The sequence below is a fragment of the Xyrauchen texanus genome, chromosome 4 (genome assembly GCF_025860055.1).
Source record: "Xyrauchen texanus isolate HMW12.3.18 chromosome 4, RBS_HiC_50CHRs, whole genome shotgun sequence".
NCBI classification, from domain to species: domain Eukaryota; kingdom Metazoa; phylum Chordata; class Actinopteri; order Cypriniformes; family Catostomidae; genus Xyrauchen; species Xyrauchen texanus.
The window spans coordinates 38,134,049-38,160,611 of NC_068279.1; the positions used below are offsets into that span (position 1 = coordinate 38,134,049).

The 26,563-nt window shown below is 39.2% G+C and overlaps 1 protein-coding gene across 2 annotated transcripts in view; it reads left to right on the top strand.

The window, feature by feature from the left end:
* LOC127636681 (amyloid-beta A4 precursor protein-binding family A member 1-like) overlaps window positions 1-26,563 on the top strand; it is a 74,171-nt gene that overhangs the window by 28,412 nt on the left and 19,196 nt on the right. Inside the window, exons 2-3 of one of the 2 annotated variants that reach the window (XM_052117349.1) lie at window positions 3,114-3,305; window positions 22,594-24,278. In XM_052117349.1, the coding sequence (XP_051973309.1) occupies window positions 22,671-24,278 (1,608 nt within the window). In that variant the 5' untranslated portion in view covers window positions 3,114-3,305; window positions 22,594-22,670. The remainder of the gene's footprint in view (window positions 1-3,113; window positions 3,306-22,593; window positions 24,279-26,563) is intronic. The other variant, XM_052117356.1, reaches the window with a different exon arrangement.

Genomic DNA, 26,563 nt, shown 5'->3' on the forward strand with positions numbered 1-26,563 from the left:
CCCCCAGTGAGCCTTCTTGCACAGGTGCTATGCAAGGTCAGGGAGGACGAGGAGCAAGTCATTCTGGTAGCCCCTTACTGGCCCACCCGGACTTGGTTTTCGGACCTCACGCTCCTCACGACAGCCCCTCCCTGGCGAATTCCCCTGAGGAAGGACCTTCTTTCTCAGGGACGGGGCACGCTCTGGCACCCGCACCCAGACCTCTGGAACCTCCACGTCTGGCCCTTGGATGGGATGCGGAAGATCTAGCCGGCCTACCACCGACCGTCATAGATACAATCAATCAAGCCAGAGCCCCCTCTACCAGGCATCTCTACGCTCTAAAGTGGCGTCTGTTCGCGGACTGGTGTTCTTCCCAAGCCGAAGACCCACAGAAGTGCGCAGTTAGGTCAGTGCTTGTGGTTCTTCAGGAGAGGCTGGAGAGGAGGCTGACCCCCTCCACCCTCAAGGTGTATGTCGCCGCTATCGCGGCCCACCACGACACGGTAGACGGCAAGTCTCTTGGTAAGCACGACTTAATCGTCAGGTTCCTAAAAGGTGCCCGGAGGATAACTCCCTCCCGGCCTAACCTGTTCCCCTCTTGGGATCTCTCGGTCGTCCTTACGGGACTCTAGAGACCCCCCTTCGAGCCGCTTGACTCAGCTGGACTCAGGGCCCTCTCTCTCAAGACTGCCCTGCTGATTGCGCTCGCTTCCATCGAGAGGGTCGGGGACCTGCATGTGTTCTCTGTTAGCGACGTTTGCCTGGAGTTTGGTCCGGCAGATACTTTTGTGATCCTAAGACCGCGACCGGGCTATGTGCCCAAGGTTCCTACCATGCCCTTCAGGGATCAGGTGGTGAACCTGCAAGCGCTGCCCCGGGAGGAGGCAGACCCAGCATTTTCACTGCTGTGTCCAGTACGTGCTTTACGTATTTATCTGGACCGCACACAGAGCACCAGACGCTCTGAGCAGCTCTTCGTCTGCTTTGGGGGACAGCAGAAAGGGAACGCTGTCTCCAAGCAGAGACTCGCCCACTGGGTTATCGACGCCATTTCCCTGGCTTATCACACCCAGGCCGTGCCCCCCTTGCGGGTCCGAGCTCACTCCACCAGGAGTGTTGCGTCCTCATGGGCACTGGCTAGGGGCACTGCCCTAGCAGACATTTGACTTGACCTCCGAGTTGAGTCAGTATCGTCCCGTGTTTTCTCAGGTACCGAGCCCGTAGAACTCGGTGGCACGCCCACAATCTGAACGGGTGAATCGCTTGCACCTAGCGCCCTTCCCCCTAACCAGGGGAAACAGTGCACCTTCATTCCCAGGAGATCTCAGGTTTGGGACACTGGTTGATCCTTCCCTAGCCCTCGTGGGTCGCAGTTCAGCGGAGGAACTCGCCGACCCAAGCCACTGCGGGTACCGCAAGCTACCCTGTACTGGTATAGGTGCTCCACAGGTAAGGCCTCCTTCAGACTCCCCCTGTGTGTAACACCACGGTTCTGTCCCCGCTGGTGAGCTGACTCCCGTGTTTCCCTTAGGCAGTCACGGCTGCCTCGGTTGCCGTGCTGTATGTTCCCCCCTCTATGAGGCTGGATCCACCACCGCACCGACTTTTCCACATAGGCCCTAAGTCAGGCCTCTGATGGGTTTGCCACTTAAACTTGCCTCCCCTCTCGGGTAGGCGTGGCCTCCGCAGGGTCTTCTCCGCCCTGAATAAGGGCTAAGACCCCCTTCCCTCAATGTGTGTAAGGGCCCCGGCCTTAGTTGCTCTATGCGAGAAACATAGAGAGAAAAGAGGCCCGGCCAGGCTTGGCCCGTTCCCAGGTTGGCGGCCAGCACCTTGTTCCCCCCTCCAGGGTAACGATAAGGAATCCTAATGGCTTAAATGGGGCATTGGGGAAGGGTACGTGCAGCCTGATACAGTTGGTCGTCCTGCACGTAAGAATACCTGCTCGCTCCTGTATCAGCAGTTCACGTACACAGCTCAGTACACGGCTCAGCTCAACACACGGCAATTTTATAAGTGGACCCCTAGTGTCGCTCTCTCCACACAACGTGGAGAGAGCGACAGAAGGGGAACGTCTAGGTTACGTATGTAACCTCCGTTCCCCGATGGAGGGAACGAGACGTTGTGTCTCCCCTGCCACGTCGCTGAGCCGAGCCACTGTTGTGGCCGGATCATTTCCGGCTCCTCAGAAAAATCCTGAATGAACTCCCGTATTTGCGCCGCTTAAATACCCGTATGTCCGGGGGCGGGACATGCAAATACTGGTTGCCAACTCTCATTGGCCTTTTTCATAGTTCAGAGGTGAATATCGGCGCTCAAGAGAGACCCCTAGTGTCGCTTCTCTGACACAACGTCTCGTTCCCTCCATCGGGGAACGGAGGTTACATACGTAACCTAGACGTTCATTTAAATCACATTTGACATTTCATTACATCTTAAGTATTCTATAAACAAATGAATCTCCATTTTGATTGGATGAGTCAATGTGAGCCAACTATGAACATTTTTGTTACAAATATATTCACCCCGGGCCTTTAGCCCCTGCAACAGGTGGTCTTTTTACCCCAAAAACTATCCTTTCGGTTATTGGACAGTTATTTAAAAAAATTTCACCTTGAACAAAATTGAAAATCACAAATAAGCATTTTGTCTCAAAATAAATGTGACAAATTCCAGGATATTCATTATTAGCTACAAAAACTTGCGACATTAATACAATTATTAAATATTTGAAATGACCTCAAAATCAAACTTTAGACATTACACACAATGATCTCATGGATCAGGAATATTTTGTAGTCTGTAGTGACAAACAGATGTTTAGGAAAGTGCAGTGGTAGTTTTTGATGCTATTTAGTGTTTTGGGAGAAAATAGAATCAAAAGAGCCTTTTACCCCAGGGGGCCTTTAGCCACTTTGTACCCTACTATTGAAAAGTCAGGCCTGTAGCTAACATCTTATAAACCAAACAGAACACTCTTCCAACCACATACCAACATGCTAACAACCTCTCAGAACAGAATTGCCAGAACTGATCATTTTTGGTCATCACTGATTAAAGTTCTTTAACTTAACCCCAACATGAATCTTATGTAATTTATCAGGTTGCTCTGTGTTTCTGTTTTTTCACAGTGAAATGTTTGGCTCTGCCTGACTCTGCACCAAACTGGAGCTGAGCTGCTTTTCTCTCTATTCCCTGCCTCCTGAACCCTGACCATAGTTAGTGCGGAACAATTGCAGACCCCCTAAATCATCTTCCTCCACTTCCCTTTCTACACTGTTACTGGCACTCCTTCACCAACAGAAGATATATGAGGCTGGGAGGTGAGCGCATGTCTCTTTCTGTCAGGTATTTGACAGAGATCAAATTATCTCTAAAGCGCACTCTCCCTCCAGAACTCTGTGCTTCTTTTTCTATCTCACACTCTCTTTAGACATTCTCATATCTCACTCATTCTTTATATGAAAACGCAAGGGCTTCAGAGAGTGTGTGAGAGAGAACTATATCTTAGTTTCACTATCTTCTCCTATCAGTTTATGAAATAACCGCTAACTGACTGCTCTCAACTGCCTGAGTGAAATCTGTCCTTAAATGTCGAAAAGGGGTGTGTAGGTGTGTAATTTCTGCACCACTAGCTTCACCATGCTGAATTGCAAAGATAACTACAGTAGATTTAACAATAGTGTTGCTTGCCCATGCAAAAGTTTCAGCTACAATTCTAGGATGTCAGGCCATTGCTATGCGATTGTGTTTTGCTTTTTTCGTACTATATTTCTATAGTATGTGTTTGATAGGATTTTGATCATTTGTATAATGGCCCAAGTCTAGAGAGTCTCTATGATATTCTGGTCCCTAGATATGGTAAATCTATGGGATTTTATTTTAGCCCATTTTATCATGCCAGGCAAAAATCACAAGTCCAATTGTTTAGAAAAGTAGTAGCATGCCACTTTCAACTAGCCGCACAATTTGAGGTATCATTCTTGTCCATATCACAAACAGTGCGGGATCAGATTTGTGCCAAGTTCAACACTTAGGGTTAAGGGTTCGTTCAAATCTCTAAACCTAAGTATGTATATTAGTTGTACTAAAGCTTACGTTAACAAGCACGACTTATGATTGTGTTCAAACAGGTTTCCCGGACTGTGAATCTGATTCGCCTCAGCACGTAATACATTCAGCTCTTTTACCTGAGCAAAAATAACCTGTGAGTGATTTTAGAAAAGACATGCTATGCTGTTAAAGCTCTTGCTGTTCTAAAATAATCTGCTCTATCAGATTGCGGCTGGATTTGACTCTCATTCTCTGACAATCCAAGTGATATTCATTCTGCTTAGAGAGTAGATCTTGCATCAGCAAGAGAGGGTAATACTTTAGCCATTGCAACAGCTTTGCATTGTGTGTTATAAATAGTGAGTTATACAAAGAGGCAGTAGGCACAGAAAATATTTTCATTATGGGGGAATAGTCTCATCATGAATAAAAATCTTACATTAGCTCTCCTGGGGCAATCCATTTGCTCTTTATTGCGAGGTTTTATTTTATTTATTTATTTTCCCCTGTGAAAAATTGGGCACCAAACTTTGCAAAGCTGTAATGTGTGTAGGGCTCTTGGCAGGTTTGATCTTCAAATAAACACATACCCTGAAAGGCATGGGTGGTGCTAGAGCTGGACAACCAGGGCTTAAACCACAAATATTTTATTTGTTTTTATCATCATGTAGTGGTGTCAATGTGCCAGTGTTTTGTAACAAGTTGATCATAAAAAATAAATATATATTAATATTAAGTAATACAGGTATAAATGAATGAGACCGGTCTTTCTGCAGTATCGATAACACCAAATACTAACTAAATTCAGTATTATAGGCGCCTATTCCAGTCTATTTACAGCCTGGTATCCTCTAAACTAAATGACAACACCTGATGAATCAATAAAAGGCTAATAACGCAGTCAATTGAACACAATGTGCATTGAACTACGGGAAGGTGAAAGGTCAAAATAGTGTTTTTAAATAGCATTTTAAAGCACATAGTGTTAAAAGCACACAATTTCTGATCCTTGTATCTGAAGCAGAGAAAAAAGTAGGTTAGTAGATCTGTGAAACCTTTTAGTTTTAGTTTCAGTAATTTACTATATAAATGAAACCTCACAGATGTAAAATTGTTTTACTTTTATTTTTAAAGTGTATTATATTCCAATATTTAATCAAAGGATGGCCCCATATGTATGTAATCACAGAGGCCTAGGCTAAGCCCCATATATTTACTGACCCTTGAACCGCCACTGCTGAAAGGTGTTTCTTTGTGTGTTTTTTCCCCCATTATGAATGGCGAAATGTTTCATCTCCAGAAGATCATTTGTGAATAACATTCACTGTTGTAAGGGCAGTGTGGTGGAGTCTGATGCTTGACATTGACAATTAGACAATTAGAGTTTCAATTAGACAATTAGAGTTTTCTCTGCATTAAGTGGACAAGACGAGACTATGAAAATTCAGTAAATTTACAATTTTTTGTTTGGTGTTGGATTATTATTGTGACATTATAACACCAATAACACTCTGGTATGTGTGATGCTTTCATTGTGATGTTCTTTTTCACATGTAGACTTCTTGCAAGTCAGGACTTTGTTTAAATCTGTTGGATTTTTACAATTTGGCTTTGATATCTTTTAATGTAAGTTCGGTTGTGTGGAGTAGAAGAACGGTATATAGGAAGTGATGTAAAGATAATTAGTAGAATGCATAAGCACATAAGGACAGCAACCTGAAGCACTTTCAATCTTGCAATTGTTTCAGTTTTGAAAAAGATTAACATTACTGGATTCTAACCAATACTGTATGTACTGGAATCTGTACATATATATTTTGTATGAGACTATTTTCAGATTGAAGGGTGGGTTAACAAGGTCTAACAGCTCGGCTCTCTATAAAAGATTAAATAATTAGAGGGGAGACAGAAGCAATTTTCTCTTTTTTTTATTTCTTCTTTGCACTGATTAAGCCAGTTTGTCCAATAACGGGCGATTGTAATGCTGAAGATTTAGCATACATTTTCTTTAAATACCACTGTAGCCAGTTATCTTGAAATACTGCTGTAGAAGGTCTGTCAGGACCATCATAGCTAGCCTGCATGTCCTTGACCTACTGAGTGACTGTAAAATCGTTCCTCATTATTCTGGCAAATATAATTATTTCAGTTGCTATGAGGGTTTTTATTGGCTGATCCAGTTACCGTGAGTCACAGGTCAAATTTGATTTGCCGAAGGCAGATGTAAGTGGGTGGGGGGGGGGGTGGGTAGATCCATACCATTGATTGGCAATATTTGAGGGGTATGCTAATGTGTCTTCATTTATGTCTTTTTTAAAGCTCCCTGAGACATCATTTGAAATGGAGGGGAACCGCATCGTTTTAATAGATTGTCCTTCAGGGAAATCTGGGTGGAATAATGTACAATTCACTAACATAACTGCAGGGTTGGGAGGGTTACTTCTGAAATGTATTCCACTACAGATTACAGAATACATGCTGTAAAATGTCATTTGTAATGTATTCTGTTAGATTACTCAAGGTCAGTAATGTTTTCTAAATACTTTGGATTACTTCTTCAGCACTGGTAGATATTTGCACTTGTTTTGACTATAAAAACTGCCAGTACAGTAAAACAAAATACACATGTTTAGAATACATTCTCTGAAAAACCTGAATATCTTATGCAGTGTTGTTCTAAAACAAGAACAATCAAATTGATCTTGTTTGAAGGATTTTTAGATATTTTTACAGGAAAACAACACAAAAATTATTATAAAGAATAAGATTTTTGCCCTAATATCAAAGGTCTTACTAGTAAAAAGAAATTATGATCCAACATGAATTTTCTTGATAAAAAAAAAATATGATCATGTCTGGTAACATGTGCATGTAAAATGGCTAGAAATAGCATTTTAGCTTACAGTAATTCTAACAATTTACACAAGGTTTATTTCTATTTCTTCTGTTTCAGACTTACTTCTCTGTCTGCTCGTATGAATGTAACACATCATAAGAAAGTGTTTCACCACTGTTCAAATGCACTTTGGATCGCATCATTTATATGAATAAATGTTTTCCATCTGAAAGGACTAAATATTAAATTAAACAAATGACAATAAAATGCAAAGTAATCTCTTCAGTAATCAAAATATTTTACGTAATCCCGTTACATGTATTTCGTAACTCCCCAACCCTGCATAACTGTGCTTATGAAAATGTATTTGCAGAGAAATTACTGTATATGTGACATTGTAGCTTCATGGCATAGGAAAGATATTACAGTAGGTTCTGTTTTTTTACTAATTTGGCATACTAAATACACAGCATTGGCAATTCAGATGACTCTGGTATCTGTTGTAGTTTAACACTATCTGTCAATGTAAGTGTAGTGTGCTTTAATAAGCCTGAACCAGTAAATAACTGGGTGGAGTTTGTCTGAGTTTAATGGTCTTGTTTGACCAGATACAAACCCTTAATGGCATGGCCCACCCAAACACATCACACCATTTAAACTCTATAGAATCAAGCACTTAGAGTTCTATTGTGCATTACTCAGTCTCTCTCTCTCTCTCTCTCTCTCTCTCTCTCTCTCTCGCTCTCTCTCACACTCTCTCTCTCTCTCTCTCTCTCTCTGCTCTCTCTCTCTCTCTCTCTCAATTCAATTCAATTTCAATGTGTTTACATACAATACTTCCACATCATAAATACACAAAACAGATAATGTCAAGACAAATAATAATAATATTATGTTAAAAACAAATAACAATAAAAATAGAATAAAAATAAGATGCTGCATTTGATCTGTTTCTTCTGAACTGGAAAACTGTGGCATGAGGTTTGAGAGTTTGTGGAGGTATTTCTCTCTCACCTCTGTAATTTTCTCACAGTGAAAGAGTGTGTCTCTGTCTCGACCTCACCCATGTCACAGTGAGCACAGACACGTTCTTCCTTTGGAAGCCATGTTTGTCTGTGTCGGCCTTTTTCTAAGGCCAGACTGTGATCACTGAGTCTGTATTTGGTGAGGATTCGTCTCTGTTTTGGATCTCTTACAGTGTGCAGATATTCTGCCAGATTATTTGTTCTGTTTAGGGCCCGATAACGTTCCAGTTTGCTTTGGTTTTTACTTTCATTTTCCCAATGGTCCAAATATGAATTATTGCCTTCTTTTATGATTTGTTTTATTCTGGTTTGGTTTTGTAACAAACTGATATTTGTTAGTTGTTAGTGGTTTTGTGAGTTTCAGAACCAGCTGACAAAGGGGACTGGTTTTAGGCTTCAGCTCTTGGGTTTTAAGGGCTTCGTGTTGCAATGTGTTAGGGGAACTTGAATTTGGTGAGTCCAAAATTTGAGGGGTCATTTTTCAATATGTATAATTTGGGGATATCTGCCTAGTTCGGCCCGGCATGCATTAGTAGGTGGTCTTCTCTGAACTCTTAGAATGTTTCTACAGAATTCTGCATGCAGGGGTTCTATGGGGTGTTTGTCCCATCTCGAGTAATCTGCCAGACAGATTGGACCCCAAACCTCACATCCATACAGAGCAATAGTCATAATAATACTGTCAAAGATTTTTACACCAAATTGTTACAGGAATGTCTATTTGGGTAAATTTGAAAATTATAAAATAGTATTTTGTCTCAAAAGAAATGTTAAATCTCTCTCTCTCTCTCTCTCTCTCTCTCTCTCTCTCTCTCTCTCTCTCTCTCTCTCTCTCTCTCTCGAGATTAGAGAGATATCAAGAACTATTCTTTTAGTTGAAGGGACAGTTCACCAGAAAATGAATATTTTGTCATTATTTACTTAGCCTCATAATATATCATATGACTTAATTTCTTCCATGAAACACAAAAAGGAGAATTGTACAGGTGCTCTTTTACTTGCAATTATGCCCCATAATGACTGAGGCTTATAAACAAATTAAGAAAGTGGTCAATTTGTCAATTTGACTCGTAAGCAAGGTCTTCTGACACCATATGATAATGTTGTGTGAGGAACAGACTGAAATTGACATCAGTATTCACTGATAGTCCTCCACTCAATTTAGCCGTTAAAGGGATTGTTAAAATTCTCTCATAATTGTCTCACCCTCATGCCATCCCAGACTTTCTTCTGCAGAACACAAATTATGATTTTAAAAGAATCTTTCCACTCTGTAGGTCCATACAATGCAAGTGAATGGTGATCAGACCTTTGAAGCTCCAGAAATCACATAATAGAGACATAAAAGTAATCCATACATACTCCGGTGGTTAAATCCATATATTCAAAAGTGATGTAATGGCTGTGGGTGAGAAACAGATCAATATTTAACTCCTTTTTTTTTACTATAACTATTTACTATTCAGATGTGAAAGTGAAACTAAACAGGCACCACATGTAAAAGTGAAAGTAGAGATTTAGAGTACACTATTTGCACCAGGGTTGGGGTGCACATAATATCTGCCACTATTTGCACTGGGATGTAAATTGTATATACATTTATTTGTATATATATAATTTATTTATACATTATAAATAGCATCTGCCAAAAATAAAATGCATAAAATCCTTTAAAAAATATATATATTATTTTAGTCATCCATGAAAGCGACTCAGTCAAACTCACTTTACAGTTTGTGTGTGTGTGTGTGTGTGTGTGTTTGTGTGTGTGTTTAGGCAGTCAGAAGTGCAATGGAGTTAATTTTGTGTTCAAGTTTACATGAGCTCATTGTGTGTATGATATATCACTCTGATTCAGAGTATATTGGTTTGAATTACAGTGCTAACTTAATTCCAGCCTTAAAGACCCCACTCAAAAACTCTGTTTTGACTGTTTCTATTTAGCTGCTAATGCTGATAATTCAGCTCTGCTGTTTGAGTCACAGTCATTGTGTCTATAATGTAGACAGTTATAGCTATGACTCATACATATGCTTCATGGCTGTGTGCAAAACCTTTAAAATGCTGTCTTATCAAGCTGTATCCAGTGGTAGGAAAGCATCAAGAAATGTTCGAATCAGTGTCAGAAATGAATCGTGACTCATGGCAAAAAAAAAATTTCAGTATATTTATAAAAACTTACAATACACTGTATGTCATAATATTTTATTCAAGGCCTGTCTAGTGATGGGTTAGTGCCTCTGCAGACCCAGCAGTGACCTATTGTGTCAGATTAGTTCTGCATTCTGTGTCTCATAGGCGAGGGTTGAATGTGGAGCAAATCTGAATTGTTTTTTAATGCTCTGACAACATTGAACTTGAAAAACTCTGTGTATTTTTGCATGGTTAGAAAACCAAAAATCATAAAAACGGCATACCAAAATGCCATAATTTATTCCAGATGACAAATATAAGGCGCACTCATTAACTTTTTGCTCATGTCATCTTGGACTTACAGTGTTCTGGGAGCCCTGGAACTGCAACTCTGTACATATTGTAAATGCCGCATTCCTACAATTCTGTGACATTCCGGCTTTGAAACGTAAAAAATTAAAAAGTAAGATATGGCCAGTTCAGGTTAAGAGTGTTTGTGTCATGTGAGATGTAAGTATCTAACTAAACAAACAATATTTGCCCACAATTGTATTATTAAGATACTGTACAGACCAACAGAAATTTCCAATGGTGCAAACTATTCACCATTTGGTGAAATTAAACATATGTCCCGAAAAGTACATGATTCAGATATCATTCATAATTTTGAATGTGAAAACATTAACAGAGCCATTTTTTTTAGCATATCAGGCTTAAGGCTGGACGATATATTGAATATGAACTATATAATCGAGATCATTTTGCTGACGATGTAAAATTGGCCAATATCATGAATATCGCAATGATTTTAATGTGCTTTAATTTGGCCATTTCATTTCATAAAGAGTGCATCAGTGGACTAATTTCACAATCCTTCAGGGCTGCACAATTAATCAAAATGACATTAAAATGGCGAGTTGGTCATATGTGATTATTATTTCACAAAAGGCTGTGATTTAAAGACATATGAACATGGTCTGTGTGTGATTCAGATCAAACCGGTGATGCGGTGATCTGTGTGCATGGCGGTACTCTCAGATCAGCTAACGTGCATTGTGAAATCAAAGTAATGCAGGTTTAAGCATTTGCGCAATTCCAAACATTAGTAACCACTAAAAGATATTATACAAATCTACAGACGGAAGGAAATTGGTACTTTAATTCACTGAAGTGGCATACAATTGAACACAAAGTATAGTCAGGACATTACTGATGTAAAAAACAGCACCATCACTATTTGAATAATTTTTTATTTTAATCAAATCTAGACAGGCCCCATTTCTCTTTGAACTCTTTGAAGTAGTAATTTTTCACATTATTAATGTCCTAAGTTAATTATACATTACAGTTGAATGCCACTTTGGTGAATTAAAGTACCAATTTCTTTCCATAAGAGCAAAATCTGTATATATTCCAAACTGTTGGCCCCAGTGTACATCAGTGATGAAAATAAATTAAAATTATATTCATCTTGTCTTTGATACAGCACAAAAAAGAAAGAAAAGATTTCTAAAACAGGCAAGTTGCTAGCAATGTAGACACAATGGTAGTCTTGTACTGTGTGAACTTCTTTGTGAATTATTTTAAAACCAAAAATTATTAAATTTTGAGCCTTTATCACATTTAAATCCTTTTATTCAGAAACTTATTGCATTCAGAGCCTTTACTATTTTAAAGGACCAAAGAGGACAATTATATTTGTGACCTCAACACCTGTGACCCCAAAATGGTTTGGTCCCCACCAGTGTACAAGACATGGTTACAGCCTTACGTTTACAATAATCTTCATGTTTCATAATTACAGGGACATTTTAAAGATCGTCTTAGTCATACTGGTCAAGCTAAATGACAAATAATTCAGATGTCCATCCAGTTAAATGAGCATTGTCGGGGTGGAAAATAACAGTGTGGACATTCAGTGGATAAATTAGCAACTTCATGGTCTGTGATTGATATTTAGCACATATATTTGTAAACTTATATTGATTATTTTATTTAAACTGATATTTTAAAATTATTTATCATATATAGACATTTATCTTCCCATAACATGGTGGACGTGTTATGCTTGACCACATATGATTAACACAACAAAATAAAACATAAATAAAGAAAAAGAGTTACAAACTTATAATAACTCAAAATAATTTAGCAGAACAGCTAATGTCCACCACCAGTGTGTATGATGTTATTTCATAACATACTGTGTATCTTCAATGAAAGGTCATACACACCAAAAGGTCAAGACTCACAAAAAACATCCACCATCAGTGTTAAAATTACACATTTACTACAAATGAATATGTTAGTGAGAGGATATAATACTAATCTTAACGGATGCAAAAATGCATTCAGTGTGAACGTCCCCTACTAAACTTTAAATGAACAATGCTTTAATAAAACAGCCATGAAGAAAGAAAGGGAGAGAAAAGGCTGAACATGAAAATATTGTATTTCTCATTGGATTAGTATCATTGTTTTGTCAGTAAATTGTGTTTATCCCAAGGGAAATGTAAGAAAATCTTCAGTCAAGTGTCTGTGTAAAGCACCAGCTGATATCTCACACAACCCCCACGAAAGGTGTGTGTGTGTGTGTTTCAGGTCGATTTCTCTCAATTAGTGTAACATTCTCAGCAGTTTGTATGTGTGATGCTAAAATATGGGACAAATGGCATCTTTCATTCGGAATGCAATTTTTTCCCTTAATTACAGGACGATTCCATATATTAAGGGAATTTTGGCAACATATATTTTGCTTATTAATTTGACCTGATACCTCTTCAGCATGAGGGTGACTGAAGCAAGCAGCAAAACAAGTGGGTATACGGAGGGTTTACGCAAATATTTATCCTCTTAAAAAAAAAGCTTTTTTTTTTTAACGGGTAACAAAGACAATAACAGTAACAAAGACAGTAACAGCATCTAATATACAACTTAGCAAAGCTAAAATGTTACATTACTGTAACTGAACAGGATTAACATTACCAGTTGTACAAACAACTCACCAAAAAGTTGAGAACTTGACAGTGCTAAACAAACAAATGCATTTGTCCACTCAACTTGACTTGATACTTAAAGAGATGTATTTATTGCTCTCCATCATTTATAAGCTGAAAGGCAAGTGGTGAAATCATCAACAGAATGCTCTTACACGAGAATCTTGACGTGAGGTAGTTACCTTCTAGACACGACCCATTAACTGACTGTGCAGCATGTCAGCTGCCTTCTGTTTCAGTCAGAGCCAATAGCTGCACCAGAAATTGCATACTGTCAGAGTATCTACTGTATTTGATGAAGGATGCACTTCTCAATCATTATAAAGTATGTTCTGTAGGTATGCAAGTGAGCAGTATGAATATATTTGTGGCAGGGCGGAGGGCGGGGCCGGGTCGTGATACTACACACCTGGTCCCGTTATTAGGCTAATTATGCCTCTGTGAGGTTTAAAGGCTGACTGCAGAGGGCCGAGAGAGAGATCGTTAACGGACAAGAAAGTATTTTAACACTAAATAAGTTACACACTTCAGCTTTAGGAACTATTTTCTTTGTATATACTGCAGTTACAGTTGAAAAGAACAGTCTGACTCGCCATTCTCTGTGTATTTATTTTTTCTTTTTCTAATATTTCTGGGGGGTTATCAAGTGTTTTAGGCTTCTGTGGGCTTAAAGGGGTCATTACATGTCTTTTAATATTTTTATGTTCTGTGAGGTTCACTTTTAGTGTTAGTAATGTTTTTTTGAACAGTTTTCTTTTACACCCTCCTTCTGACCCTCTGTCAGAAATGCTCAGTTTTGGTGCTGCTCTCCTTTTAAGAATTGACAGTAAATGCCTATTGTTGGCTAAATGACTATTGCAGGAAATAGTCGGTCACCCCCTTACCATTTTGTGAATACTAAGGATTCAGACATAATACTCAATTGGCATACTCTTTTTGACATACTGTATTTTAGGGTAGTATGCATATTCAGACACAGCAAATTATATTATCACATTATTTACATTTACATTTATGCATTTGGCAGACGCTTTTATCCAAAGCGACTTACAGTGCACTTATTGCAGGGACAATCCCCTTGGAGCAACCTGGAGTTAAGTGCCTTGCTCAAGGACACAATGGTGGTGGCTGTGGGGTTCGAACCAGTGACCTTCTGATTACCAGATTACCAGTTATGTGCTTTAGACCACTACACCACCATTTACTCACCATCATGATATCCCAGGTGTGTATGACTTTCTTTATTCACCAGAACACATTTGAAGAAAAATTTAAAAATATTTTAGCTCAGTAGGTCCTTAAAATGCAAGTGAATGGAGATTTATCTTTTGAAGCTCCAAAACTCACAGAGAGACAGACAATAAACATCAATGATGCGTCTCCAGCGGTTATATTAATGCCTTCTAAATCGACACAATCCCTTTTGGTACAAAAGTACTTTTAACCATAAACCATCACCTCCATTAGGGTTTACGAGAGGGTGGAGTCTAAGCAGTCATATTCGCATTGCCATGATAAACATGTAATCTCATGTTCTCCACTCAGTTGAAACATCCAGGATAAGAACACAAATACACCACAGTGAATAAAGAAACTAAACAGATCTAAACTAAAACAACCCAAGCTACTGTACAGTGTTCCTCCTTCTCACATGTAAACAGTGCTGCTCTTCCAGCTCTGAGGCACGTGCATCAGTTCTCGCATGTTTCAAATGCCAAAATGATTATGTCACACGTGCGTACCGCCGACCAGAAGTATGATTTAGAGTTTAAAAATGTACAGTACTTAAATATTTATCTTTTTCACCCCAAAAGTGATTTGTTATTTTAGAGGACATTAATTTAACTACTGGAGTCAGTTCAATGACGTTTATGTTGACTGTCTGTGATTTTTGCAGGTTCAAAAGAGAAAACTCCATTCACTTGCATTTTAAGGTCCTACTGAGCTGAGACATTTTTCTATTTTTCTTAAAATGTGTTCTGGTGAAGAAAGAAAGTCATACACACATGGGATATCATGAAGGTGAGTAAATAATGAGAACATTTTCATTTTGGGTGAACTATCCCTTTAATCAAACTGTCAACAGGATTTGTTTATAAGGCATATCAGAAATCTTGAGGGAATAGTTCATTCACACCCGTTCCACTGCAGGATTACTCTAATGAATTGAAGTGTTTGTTTGCAACTAAGCTGCAGTGTGTCATTATTCACGGGACTGCATATACCCTTACTCCCTGTCAGCCTTAAACACCAGAGTGTATCCACTTGGCTGTGGGTGTGCATGATTGTCTGTGTCTGCTGAGTCTGGCTAACCAGCTACAGACAGGTCTGCACCCATAAATTGTTTCAAAGGGTGCTAAAGGTCCTAACTCATCAGTTTCCTCCTCCTTTTTTGTAACAACGAGGAAAAGACAAATACTTAGTGCTGCTCTGTTGTTTTATATGCATGCTGTATGTTCACTGCAAATCCTTTTCTTAATCTGTATCTCTTTTGTTTTCCATGAAAAATATCTACAAATGTAGAGAATATACACTACTTTACAAACAGTATCTGGACACCTAAACTACATACTACTATTTGTGCTTGTTGAACATTTAATTCCACAAACATGTGCATTATTAGGTGGTTGAATTAGGTAGTCATTGTTCCAATTCACCCCAGTGGGGTTCAGGACTGGGCTTCAGTGTGGTCAATCAAGGTCTTCCATACTAGACTTAGTGGACCTTGCTTTGTGCACAGAGGAATTTTGATGCCAGAACAGAAAAGGTATGTCCCATTCTAATTAAAATGTTTGAATGGCTGTATGTAGCTGAAATAGCCAAACCTATTCAATAGAAGGGGATGTCCACATACAGTACATTTGGCCATGTAGTGTATCTTGAATATGTGTTCAATTTGCAAGTCCTTTTCCAATGTAAAAATACATAATAAATAAACATTGTCATCAGCATATGTTTTGGTCTGAATGGTCCACAACATGGGATGCTGGTGTGCTCAATTTTTTACTGAGGACATTTTTTCTTACCCCATTGGCTAATGAATTTTTTCTTGTTATAGCATAAACTTAACCAATATTTGTATTTATTTTTATAATGGAAAGTGATACAAAATTTTTTTTGTGGTGCTGTTGTTCCAACAAGGCTTTTTGATGAGCTTAACCAACAAAACTAACTAACTAAAATGAAAACTTTCTCATCATTTATTCACCCTCATGCCATCCCAGATGTGTATGACTTTCTTTTTTCTTAAGAACACAAATTAAGATTTTTAGAAGAATATCTCAGCTCTGTAGGTCCATACAATGCAAGTGAATGTTGACCACAACTTTGAAGCTCCAAAAAGCACATAAAGGCAACATAAAAAAAAAAACATTTCTTCAGAAGCGATGTAATAGGTGTGGGTGAGAAACAGATCAACATATAAGTCATTTTTAATAAAACAAACTACACCTCTGATCATCCCCAACCAGTAGGTACGCATGAAGAATGTGAATCACCAAAAAACAGAAGAAGTATGTGGTAGTGAAAGTGAAAGAGGAGATTTATAGTCAAAATTGACTTTTGACTTTTCTCACCCACACCTATCATATCACTTCTGCAATCTAGATATGGAGTGTGTGGATTATTATTTTTATGCTGCCCTTATGTGCTTTTTGGAGCTACAGAGTTCTGATCACCATTCACTTACATTTTATGGACATACAGAGCTGAGATGTTCTTCTAAAAATAATAATTTGTGTTCTGCAGAAGAAAGAAAGTCACACACATCTGCGATGGCATGAGGGTGAGTAAATGATGAGAGAATTTACATTTTTGGGTGAACTATCTCTTTAAGCTGCAACATAAGAAATTCATACTGATCAACCAGCTTCACCAGCTTACTTTTTCTGCTTTTGCTTTTGGTGACACGCTGGTCTTTTCAGCAGAGATTGGCAGGTTTTATCACATTTAATGATATGTTCTTTGAATGTTTTAATATCTTAGTAGTAATGCAATAGGGATTTTGCTTCTCAAATACATCTATCTTAAAGGATGTAGATATTTTACTGGGAAACAAGACAGAGGTACTATATAAGAATACAATTATTTGCAGTGTTGTAGAATTGCTCAAATCTCAACACATGGCTCATCATCACATTCATCTTCATGATTTCTGCGTGCAGCATAGACAGCATGCTGATTTGTCCTTGTGGGTAAGCCATTGACTGAGACCTCCACTGGGAACTGTGTGGGAGAGAGAGCTGTGAATACCCTCTGATTAAACCTGCTCCTCACACATAGCGAGCACTGAGTGTTTGAGATCCTTGTGTGTGTGTGTGTGTGTGTGTGTGTAGAGAGAGAGATCTGATGGTTGGAGATCAACATGGTGTTCTTCTGTATCAGCAGTCCTTTTTATTTTTGTCAGCTAGCCCAGCCTTTGCCAGCATCACTACCTTCATCCATGACCTTCATCAAGTTTTTAGGCTGTATTCTTTTTCTCCTTTTCTCTGTAGTTCAGGTGAGGTTTTACATTCACGCAGATTTCAGTCCATGTTACGTGTGGGGGGGCTAGTACTATCTCACAGAGTTATTTTCAAATACTCATTTGCATAATATCTACAAGTTTTGGCACAGCACAGATGTTAGCTGTCTAAAGCTCTGTATTTTTTTTTTGATGGAAATATGTTGACTGTTTTTTCATCCCTCAGAATAAATGGAGTTCTAGAGCCAGCAGCTGTTTTTCTCGCTATAATGCATGTTCATTCATTGGAGCTCATGAACAGCTATCTTTATTTTTGTGCTCACTAATCCATTAGCAATGTTGGTTTGAAATATTCAGATTTTAGCAGTCTTTAAGACTTTTAGGATTTGGTATGAGCAATATCTAAAAATCAAATATCCAATGAAATGCTTTGTTGACATATTTCTAATTTAAAACAGGAAGTTGGTGTGGGACATATTGAAGGCCTTGTCTTTTTTTAAAACAACCAATAGCTTTTCATTTTCATGCAGGACCGAACCATTATTTGCTACTTGGTAGTGCTAGTCAGTGGTATTGCACCAATTTGCTGGCAAAAAGAAACCATGTACAGAATTTAGATGATTTTACAAGCAATATGCATTGACAATATTTCATTTTATTATAATATGTTTTATCTGTGCCTGCTATTTTTTTATTTATTTTTAAAATTTTAAAGGCTAGCCAATTCAGACAGGAGGGCTGCATTGCATCTCTGTTCCGATCAGCCCTCCTCTTTCCTACAAATGACAGCAAGAAAATAACACATGAATGAACATCAGTGGAGATGTTGAAAGATACAGTGATTGCAATTAGCTGAAAAGATCATCTCTAATGTAATCGGCAAATCAGTGTCTCACCCACAGCTTTCACCTAATGGTACATTTACCTCAGGCAAGTTATCCAATGTCAATAGTGTCCATAGTTATCTTAAATAAATGAACTGTAGAGATGCAGCAGCAGAGCAGGAGTGGATACAACTCATTTCAGAGTATTTTACTGCTCTGTGCCACTGGATGTGCAATCTCGGCATTGATGCGTGACAACTAGCCCAGAAGTGATGTGTGTGTGCGTGTAAATACATCGAAATGTTGTAAGGATGCTTTGTGAGTCGGCATTGATGTTATTTAGACATTGAATGAATGAATATGCTCTTGTGCACACAGAACATGCAAGAGATGTGTCCCTGCATTATATTTTTTACTTAAACTGTTATTGATGTTAATTTAAAAAAAAATAGTTTGGAATCTTTAGAGGCCTTTTTCTCAATGTTTCATTCATTTAATTGATTATAATTTATAAGTTTATAAAACTCAAAATGTGATTCTGGTTCAGTGTGACTCAAAATGATGGAGCAGATCACATCTACTGCTTATGTGCTTTCATTTTTATATCTGCTTTTTATTTAAACTTTTTTTATAAGTTATTTTGTCAACTTTTAGTCGTACACTAGCATATCAATAAACTCATAGATAACAGACATGTACTAAAAGCCACAAATCTTTCATTTTGATTTCATAGGATCTGTAGCGATTTACATTTTATGGATAATATGCTTGTATACTCTTAGAGATGTTCTGGGCTACTGGAGAGGAAGGATATGTTGTGTGTGCAGAATCGATAATGGTAAACAATCATCCCTCCAGGATCACATTGTCAGGTCTGTCAGTCCAATGATGATTGATTTGCCTGACTCACCTATGCTCTCTCTCTCTATCTATCTATCTCAGTCTCTCTATCTATCTTGCTCTCTTTCTCTTTCGTATCTCCTTGGGAAAAATCCTGGAAGGAGCCTGGTGTGTCAGTTGCTTAGAGAGGGAAGGAGTTGTACGTTTTCACAGTCAGACATTTTTCTACAGACTTTGAACAGTCCATCCTTTCTGTACTGGGGAGAAGGATTCACCACTGTATCTGGAGCTTTCCTGACTATGTGTATGAGTGCATTTGTGCAACAGAATGTGTGTATGGGTGTGTGTACAGACATTTTTGTACCAAATCAGGTTGTGGCGCTACAAAACATTATGTTGTTTTCCAATACAAATATAAAAATTATAATATCCTCAAAACAAGATACACTTACTTGAAAGGCAAAATTGTGTAATACAGTATTAGTTCTACGTGTAAGATATTATGTTTTCAAGGAACATTTGTTCTTGTTTTAAGCATAAACCTCACAAAATGTTATTTGATTTATGCTTAAAACAAAGTATTTGCAAGACATTTTATGCAAGAAACCAAATTTAGCAGTGTGTGTGTGCGTTTGTGCACTTGCATATGTGTAAAGATTTACAGACTTTTTGGGTCCCTGACTCAAATCAGCAAGGATGTTGCCCTCAGGATGTTTTAAGCCTGTGTTTTGATGCACAGAAAGGAGGGGTGGGGGGGGGGGGGTGCTCACTGTTGTTTTTATTTCCTCTGGCAATCATATCAGATATGAGAGGTGCTCATATCACCTCTATCCACTTCCCATCACTTGAGGCCTTCAGCTGGTGCCACACTAGCAGACTCCAAACAACTTGATTTTGGCCAAGGGTGTCACACATGCAGACCTTTGCTGAGATTTCGCTCTCTTTAGTCGGAGGTATGACACTTGCTGATACAAAATGGTGGAGGGGTGATACATACCAACTCACTGCAACTCTCTCTGATTCCCTGTCACATGGAGCTCGCCGAAATATCAACAGGAGTACCGTGTGAGCATAAACAATTGTAACAGAGTGATTTAAGGCCTTTTCAGATATGTAGCTTGCTTGATTTGTTCCAAAACAGTGGCTTAAATAGTTACAATGTTGCATTTTCTTCATGGTTTGTTTGCTTTCACAAGGTCATATTTAAGACACTGCTTTTCAATCCGAATGAAAGTGTGGCTAATTGTTTGTGTTGATTTAAAACAAAACCACAGCTCATCTTAAACAACGTCTCATTCCAGATGGAAGCGTGCCGCAAAATGTCAACTGATGCGAGCCAAGATGCTCCAAAAAAAATAAAAATTTATTGCAGACATTTAGACTGTCAAATATGCAATAGTGTATGTGTATTACCATGAAATGCATTGGACAAAAAAACATGAAAATGCATTACATAGAATAAGAATAGAAAAAAATATATATAAATTTTTTGTTCTAAACATCTCACCAAACCCATTATGGTCAGCACAAACCATGTTTATTGTCATAAATCTGTATTTAATCCTGCCTAGGTCATATTTTTCAGTTACTTATATAGTTTTATAACACAGCCTGTGTTTTGGATCTGTCTAATTTGGCTAGCTTTTACCAAATAACAGATTTACTTTACTGTAAAATACTGTAAAGTTTGACTGGATGCACGGCCTTTGACATCATCATAAAAAAAATGTGGGAAACATTTTCTCCTCCCTTTTAAATGTTAATAAGCCATTTTGTTTTGCTATCCTCTCTATGCATGTATATATGTTTAGTTGCATTTTATTTTTTTATGTCCCAATTTTGGGTCGCAACCCACCATTTAATAACCACTGATTTATATGAATTTATGTGTTACTGTGGTTGTTGAGACCCTCTTTTTTTATCATGACAGTATATTATCACTGCTCTTGCAAGGATCGTCGAAGTAGGTCACATTTACAGTCTAGTCTAGATTATAGTGCTGTCTTTGGCTGGACCTAATGCACAGAAATTCCCTCAGGATCTCATTGGGACAGAAAAAGAAGTTAAGAGTCTAATGTATAGACGTGGCAGGTCAGATAGCATGAAATTTGAATATGTCAAGCTACAGTGTATTCCATTTTGAATATCTTATTAAAATGATTGCATTATCTTCTTATTCATGTTTTGTGGTGCTTCACTACTCCTAGCTAATGTCGGCAGGAGGGCATGTCAGTTAATGTTATTGTATTATTGCTTTTGATGCACAAGGAGATCCTCCTCTTACTGACTGTATTATGAAGTGGTCACAAAAGGTCTGACAGTGAAGCTTGAGAGTTGTCTACAGCTTTTTGCTATTTCTAGGTGCTGTATTGCGTTGTGAGGATTCGCAAGCTCTTTGAACAGACAGTTCTAAGTATTGAGATACTTAAATTGTGCTGCCATACATAATTCTCAGTTTCATACGTTTAGACTTGAGTATTCATGAATCAGTGACTCAGTGACCACACCTGTACACCTACTTATTCATGCAATTATCTAATCAGCCAATCATGTGGCAGCAGTGCAATGTATAAAATCATGTTGCTACGGGCAGGAGCTTTAGTTAATGTTCAAGTGAATCATCAGAATGGGGGAAAAAAATGTGATCTCAGTGATTTTGACCGTGGCATGATTGTTGGGGCCAGGCGGGCTGGTTTGAGTATTTCACACACAACAGTCTCTAGAGTTTATTCAGAATGGTGCCAAAAAAAAAAAAAATTCAAATAAAGTGGTCACTAAGTGTATATGCAGAATGTGAAGGCCTAATTTGTCTTGTTTACATTCTGAGTTCATAGTCTAAAGCATTAACACGCCATACGCAACCATAATATGTGTCAATTACACACTGTTATTGTGTTTTATTATGATACTTGTACTACTGCAAAGATGGGTGTATAAAAGAGTGTTCATGGTCAGAATGTTATTTTATTGTTTACTGCAAAGATGGGTGTGTAAAAGAGTGTTCATGGTCAGATTGTTATTTTATTGTTTGATAACATTGATACTACTGCAAAGATGGGTGTATAAAGAGTGTTAATGGTCAGAATACAGACAAAAAAATTATGATAAGAGAGGCATTCCTTACTTTGGGCATATATGTTAATGGATTTTTGTTGCAGAAGGCACATGAGTGAAGCAACATATAAAACAAAAGAGTGCAAGGGCACGTTAGAGTATTTGATTAGATTTGATTCCTTTTATAGACTAATTAAACCAAAAATTAAAAGCCTCAGCGAGCTGTAACGAAGTGCCGAAATGCACTCAAAAACCACTTATTTTTTAATAGATTTTGTTCTAAATGACCCCACACCTGGGGTCATTCAGGGGACACAGTTTCAGTTATCTTTCTCAATGAGATTTGATGTTTTAAGGTTTTTATCTGTTTTGTTTTGGATATCTCTAGGTTTGAGTTGAGATTGAGAGTGGAGCCCTGCCTGGGAGAAGTAATGCTCTGTATGTAGACCCTGCCCTGTTATAGCCATGAGCCACCAGGAGGCGCCACACAGCCAGGAGTTGAGAGAGGCACATGAGTCAGACCTTGAGGGCAGGGGCCCCGAGGGCCAGCAGCCCCCCTCATCCCACCGTAGACGCCATGACAATGGAGATGGCAGCTCTCGCGCTAATCGCTCCCGCAACCACCATAGCAGCCATGGTATGGAGAACGACCACCACCAGTCCCAACAGCAGGGGGCCCCGCGCTACCGCAGGTATGAGGGATCAAACGGAGGGACGAACCGCACACGTGCTCCAAGGAGGCCAGTTGAAGAGGCTGATACAGAGCAGCAGCAGCCTGTTCAGCTGCCCATACCACGACCTGCAGTGACACGTTACCGCAGACAGGGGGATAACGAGGCCCGACTACGGGCACAGCAGCAGAGAAAAAGACAGCGGGAGAGACAACAGAGAGATGCAGAGAGAGCTGAACAGCAAAGACTGGAACATCAACAGGAGCTTATTTCCCCAACACAGCCTATGACTCCCACCAGAGAGCCAGAGGAAGCCGAGGAGGACGAGGGAGAAGGAGGAAGCACATTGGCCCGATCCGCCAGCACCGAGAGTGGCTTCCACAACCACACAGACCGGGCAGAAGGGGATGCGGTCATGGCTCTGGAAGCTGAACCAGAGGACGAAACCACATATGGCATCCCGTTGCGTCCGGAAGCAGAAGAGTACACTGAAAGCGCTGAGTCAGAGCAACAACACGGTGGTCCAGCTTACCCCCAGCCCCAGTACCCACCCCAGCCACCACCGCTACCTCGAGAGCCCCTGCCCAATGCAGAGAGGCTCCAGAGCCTTGGCGCAGAGACACTAAACCCCAACTACTCCAATTATGTTTACACTCAGCCAGTGCACCACAGTCCCACTGGGGCAGGAGAAGCCTGTGAAAGTGGACCATCAGAAGATGAGCCCTACTCTGAGCCTTACGAATACACCCAACAGGAGCGCGTTTATGAAGAGATATCAGATGCCCCCTCAACCAAAGCTGAGGGACAGACGCCACAGCAGCGTAGGGGGGAATTTAGACTCTTTGAGCGGAACATGTTCCAGCAACAGGAGGCTGTTGGTTCCAGGCTCCACCACTATGACGAGCGATCTGATGGGGAGTCAGACAGTCCAGAAAAGGAAGCAGAGTTTGCCCCTTACCCCCGTGCCGACAGCTGCGAGCAGGATGAGGACATTGACCAGATTGTGTCTGAGGTGAAGGAGAGTCTCAGCTCGCAGAGCCTGGTGCGTGTTGCTATGGGCCTGGACAAGTACGGGGAGGAGGAAGAAGAGTGGCCTGAGTCTGAGCACCAGGCACATGGCCAAACAGAGGAGATCAAACCCCCAGAGACAGAGATTGAAGGAGAGAGTGGAGAGCCTCTCAAAAGCCCCTCAGAAGAGCCAGATCCAGTGAAGAGCAACTGTGAAAAGAGAGATGCAATCTCACTGGCTATTAAGGACATCAAAGAGGCAATAGAGGAGGTGAAGACAAGGACAGTTCGCTCGCCCTACACGCCTGATGAGCCCAAAGAACCCATCTGGGTAATGAGGCAGGACCTGAGCCCTACAGCTGAATCTGACCTGCAGCCATCTCTGGGGGGTGATGTGAGTACGAACTAATTATGCACGATGTCTGGCTTTATCAGTGTTTCTGTTTTTATTCTATAGTTTATGTTTTCATACAACTTCACTGCTCTGTCTGTCACTGTTTTCAAAGAAAATGTATAAAGCAATTCAGAAAAAAGTCATTATTGGTAATGGCAGACCAATATGTGGACATTAGCTGATTTTCATTGCAGTGGTAATTACAGTTATTGGATATTCTTTATGGATATTCCTCAAACATTCTGGTTCGGTGTTTGTTCTAAAACCCTAACATATAAATTAACTCAGCCATACATACTAGCAAACTTTGTTCTGTAGATAATTTAATCTGTTTTGTTTTTTATATTTTTAAACATTATACTTTTCAAGAATCGTAAGATTTAAGTTCAGAAGTCTCCATTTGTCGTACAGTGATAGAATGTTCAACATTCAAAATGTAATGGACAACGATGACATGATGCTAATATTTGTATACTAAATTGCGATTGGTCTTATTATTACATCTATTTGCCTACTGAATTGTGATTGATCTTCCTTGTACAGTATATACAGTATATACACTGAATGTCATGACAGCTGCAATGCAGCTTAGATGAATCATTTCATTTACACAGAACCAAAGACTAAACCTTAAACTGAAATAAAACTAACACTATTCTTTTGCTGTCTTGCAAGCACTGGCATTTCCTTCAGGTAAGGCAGATCCAGTTCCTCGTTGTGAGTTCTAGAGACTCTTGAAAAAATAGAATTAATACTATTTTCACTATTTTCATTATTTTCAACTAAACTAGTTTTAGTGATTTTGTGTACATCTGTGTATTTAGCTAAGACAAAATTATTATCATACATCAGTATTATATCACACATCAGCTGTTAAAAAACCCATTTTGATGGACCACTAATTATAGATTGATAATGTACAGAGAACTATTGTTAAATTGATTTATATTGCCCATATCTGCAATAACATAGTACATTGTTATGTCTTTGTAGCAGTTGTGCAAAAATACAAAAAACAAAAAAAAGTCTAAAAGTTAACAATTGAGTTGTTGTTTTCCTCGGCTGCTACAGTCTCACAAGCTGAATCACGTCATTGCACTGGTTGTGACTTCACCACTATATCACTATTATTTTCTGGAGAGGACAGTGGCAGACACGCGAGTCTCTTTCTCGTGAGTGGTGCCTGCCACCCCACCACACAAATTGCATGTCACTAGAAAATGAAGACTGCACTCAGAATGGCTCTCCTTATTCGCCTCCTTAGGGCTCATCTGTATTCTATAAGTGCTACGCATGACCAGCTCATCCAAATGGAGCTGTCCTGCTTCTCAACCACAACAAGCGTTATCTTAAAAGACCAGAGACAGAGAAACACTTGGTAAAAGGCAGCAAAATTACCATGTCTTTACTTGATTTATTTCAGAATCAGATCAGCCCACCTCCCACTCTCTCTTTCGCTCATTACAACATCACACTTTCTCTTTTTTTCACCATTAGCTGAGATAAGTATTACTCTTTTTATTAACATAATGAGTAGATGCCATTTAAGAGCACCCATGGTTGGTATTAACTTAATGGTATCATCTCATCCTGTGTGCTTTCTTTTTCTTTTGTTTTCCATTTACATAATTAATAGATTCAGTGCTGCATAATTGTAATCAATCTCAGTTGAATCTGTCACATTGTCTGTTACCATCATATTAAAAAAGTCTCGCCGAACAAACATTTACTTTTTCACGGCACAATGAAAAGCTCAACTCCTCTGTTGCCTATTTCAGCAGTGTTAATTACCATTGTTTGTCTGAGAGGTATTCATGAGCACAAGGCTTCATTTAGTGGCAGTTCTTCAGGAACAAAGGGTTTTGGTACTCTAGTGAAAGTGAAAACTTAAACCCACCTTATTTGCTGGTTTTCCCGCCTGTTCAGGCTGGTCTGGTTTCCTGGGTTTAGAGTTTTTTTTGGAACTAGCCAACCAGCTAAACCAGCTGAAAAGTAGCTAACCAAGTTCAGCAAACCATCTTAGGCTGGTTTAAGCTGTATTTTCAGCACCATATGCATAGTAACTGTCTTGTTACTTGATTTTGTATTTTTTAGAGTTTTAACGTTTCAGACATCCCAAAATTCCTATTAAAGTAATGTTCAACTAGATCAATGGGGTCCTGCCCACTGCCATTCTATGTTGTTCTCAGAATTTGACATTACATCAGACGCCTGTTATTTTTCCCCTCCACAATATGATTTATTTAGTGCAGTCAAGAGACACAGAAAGAGACTGCCTGTAAATA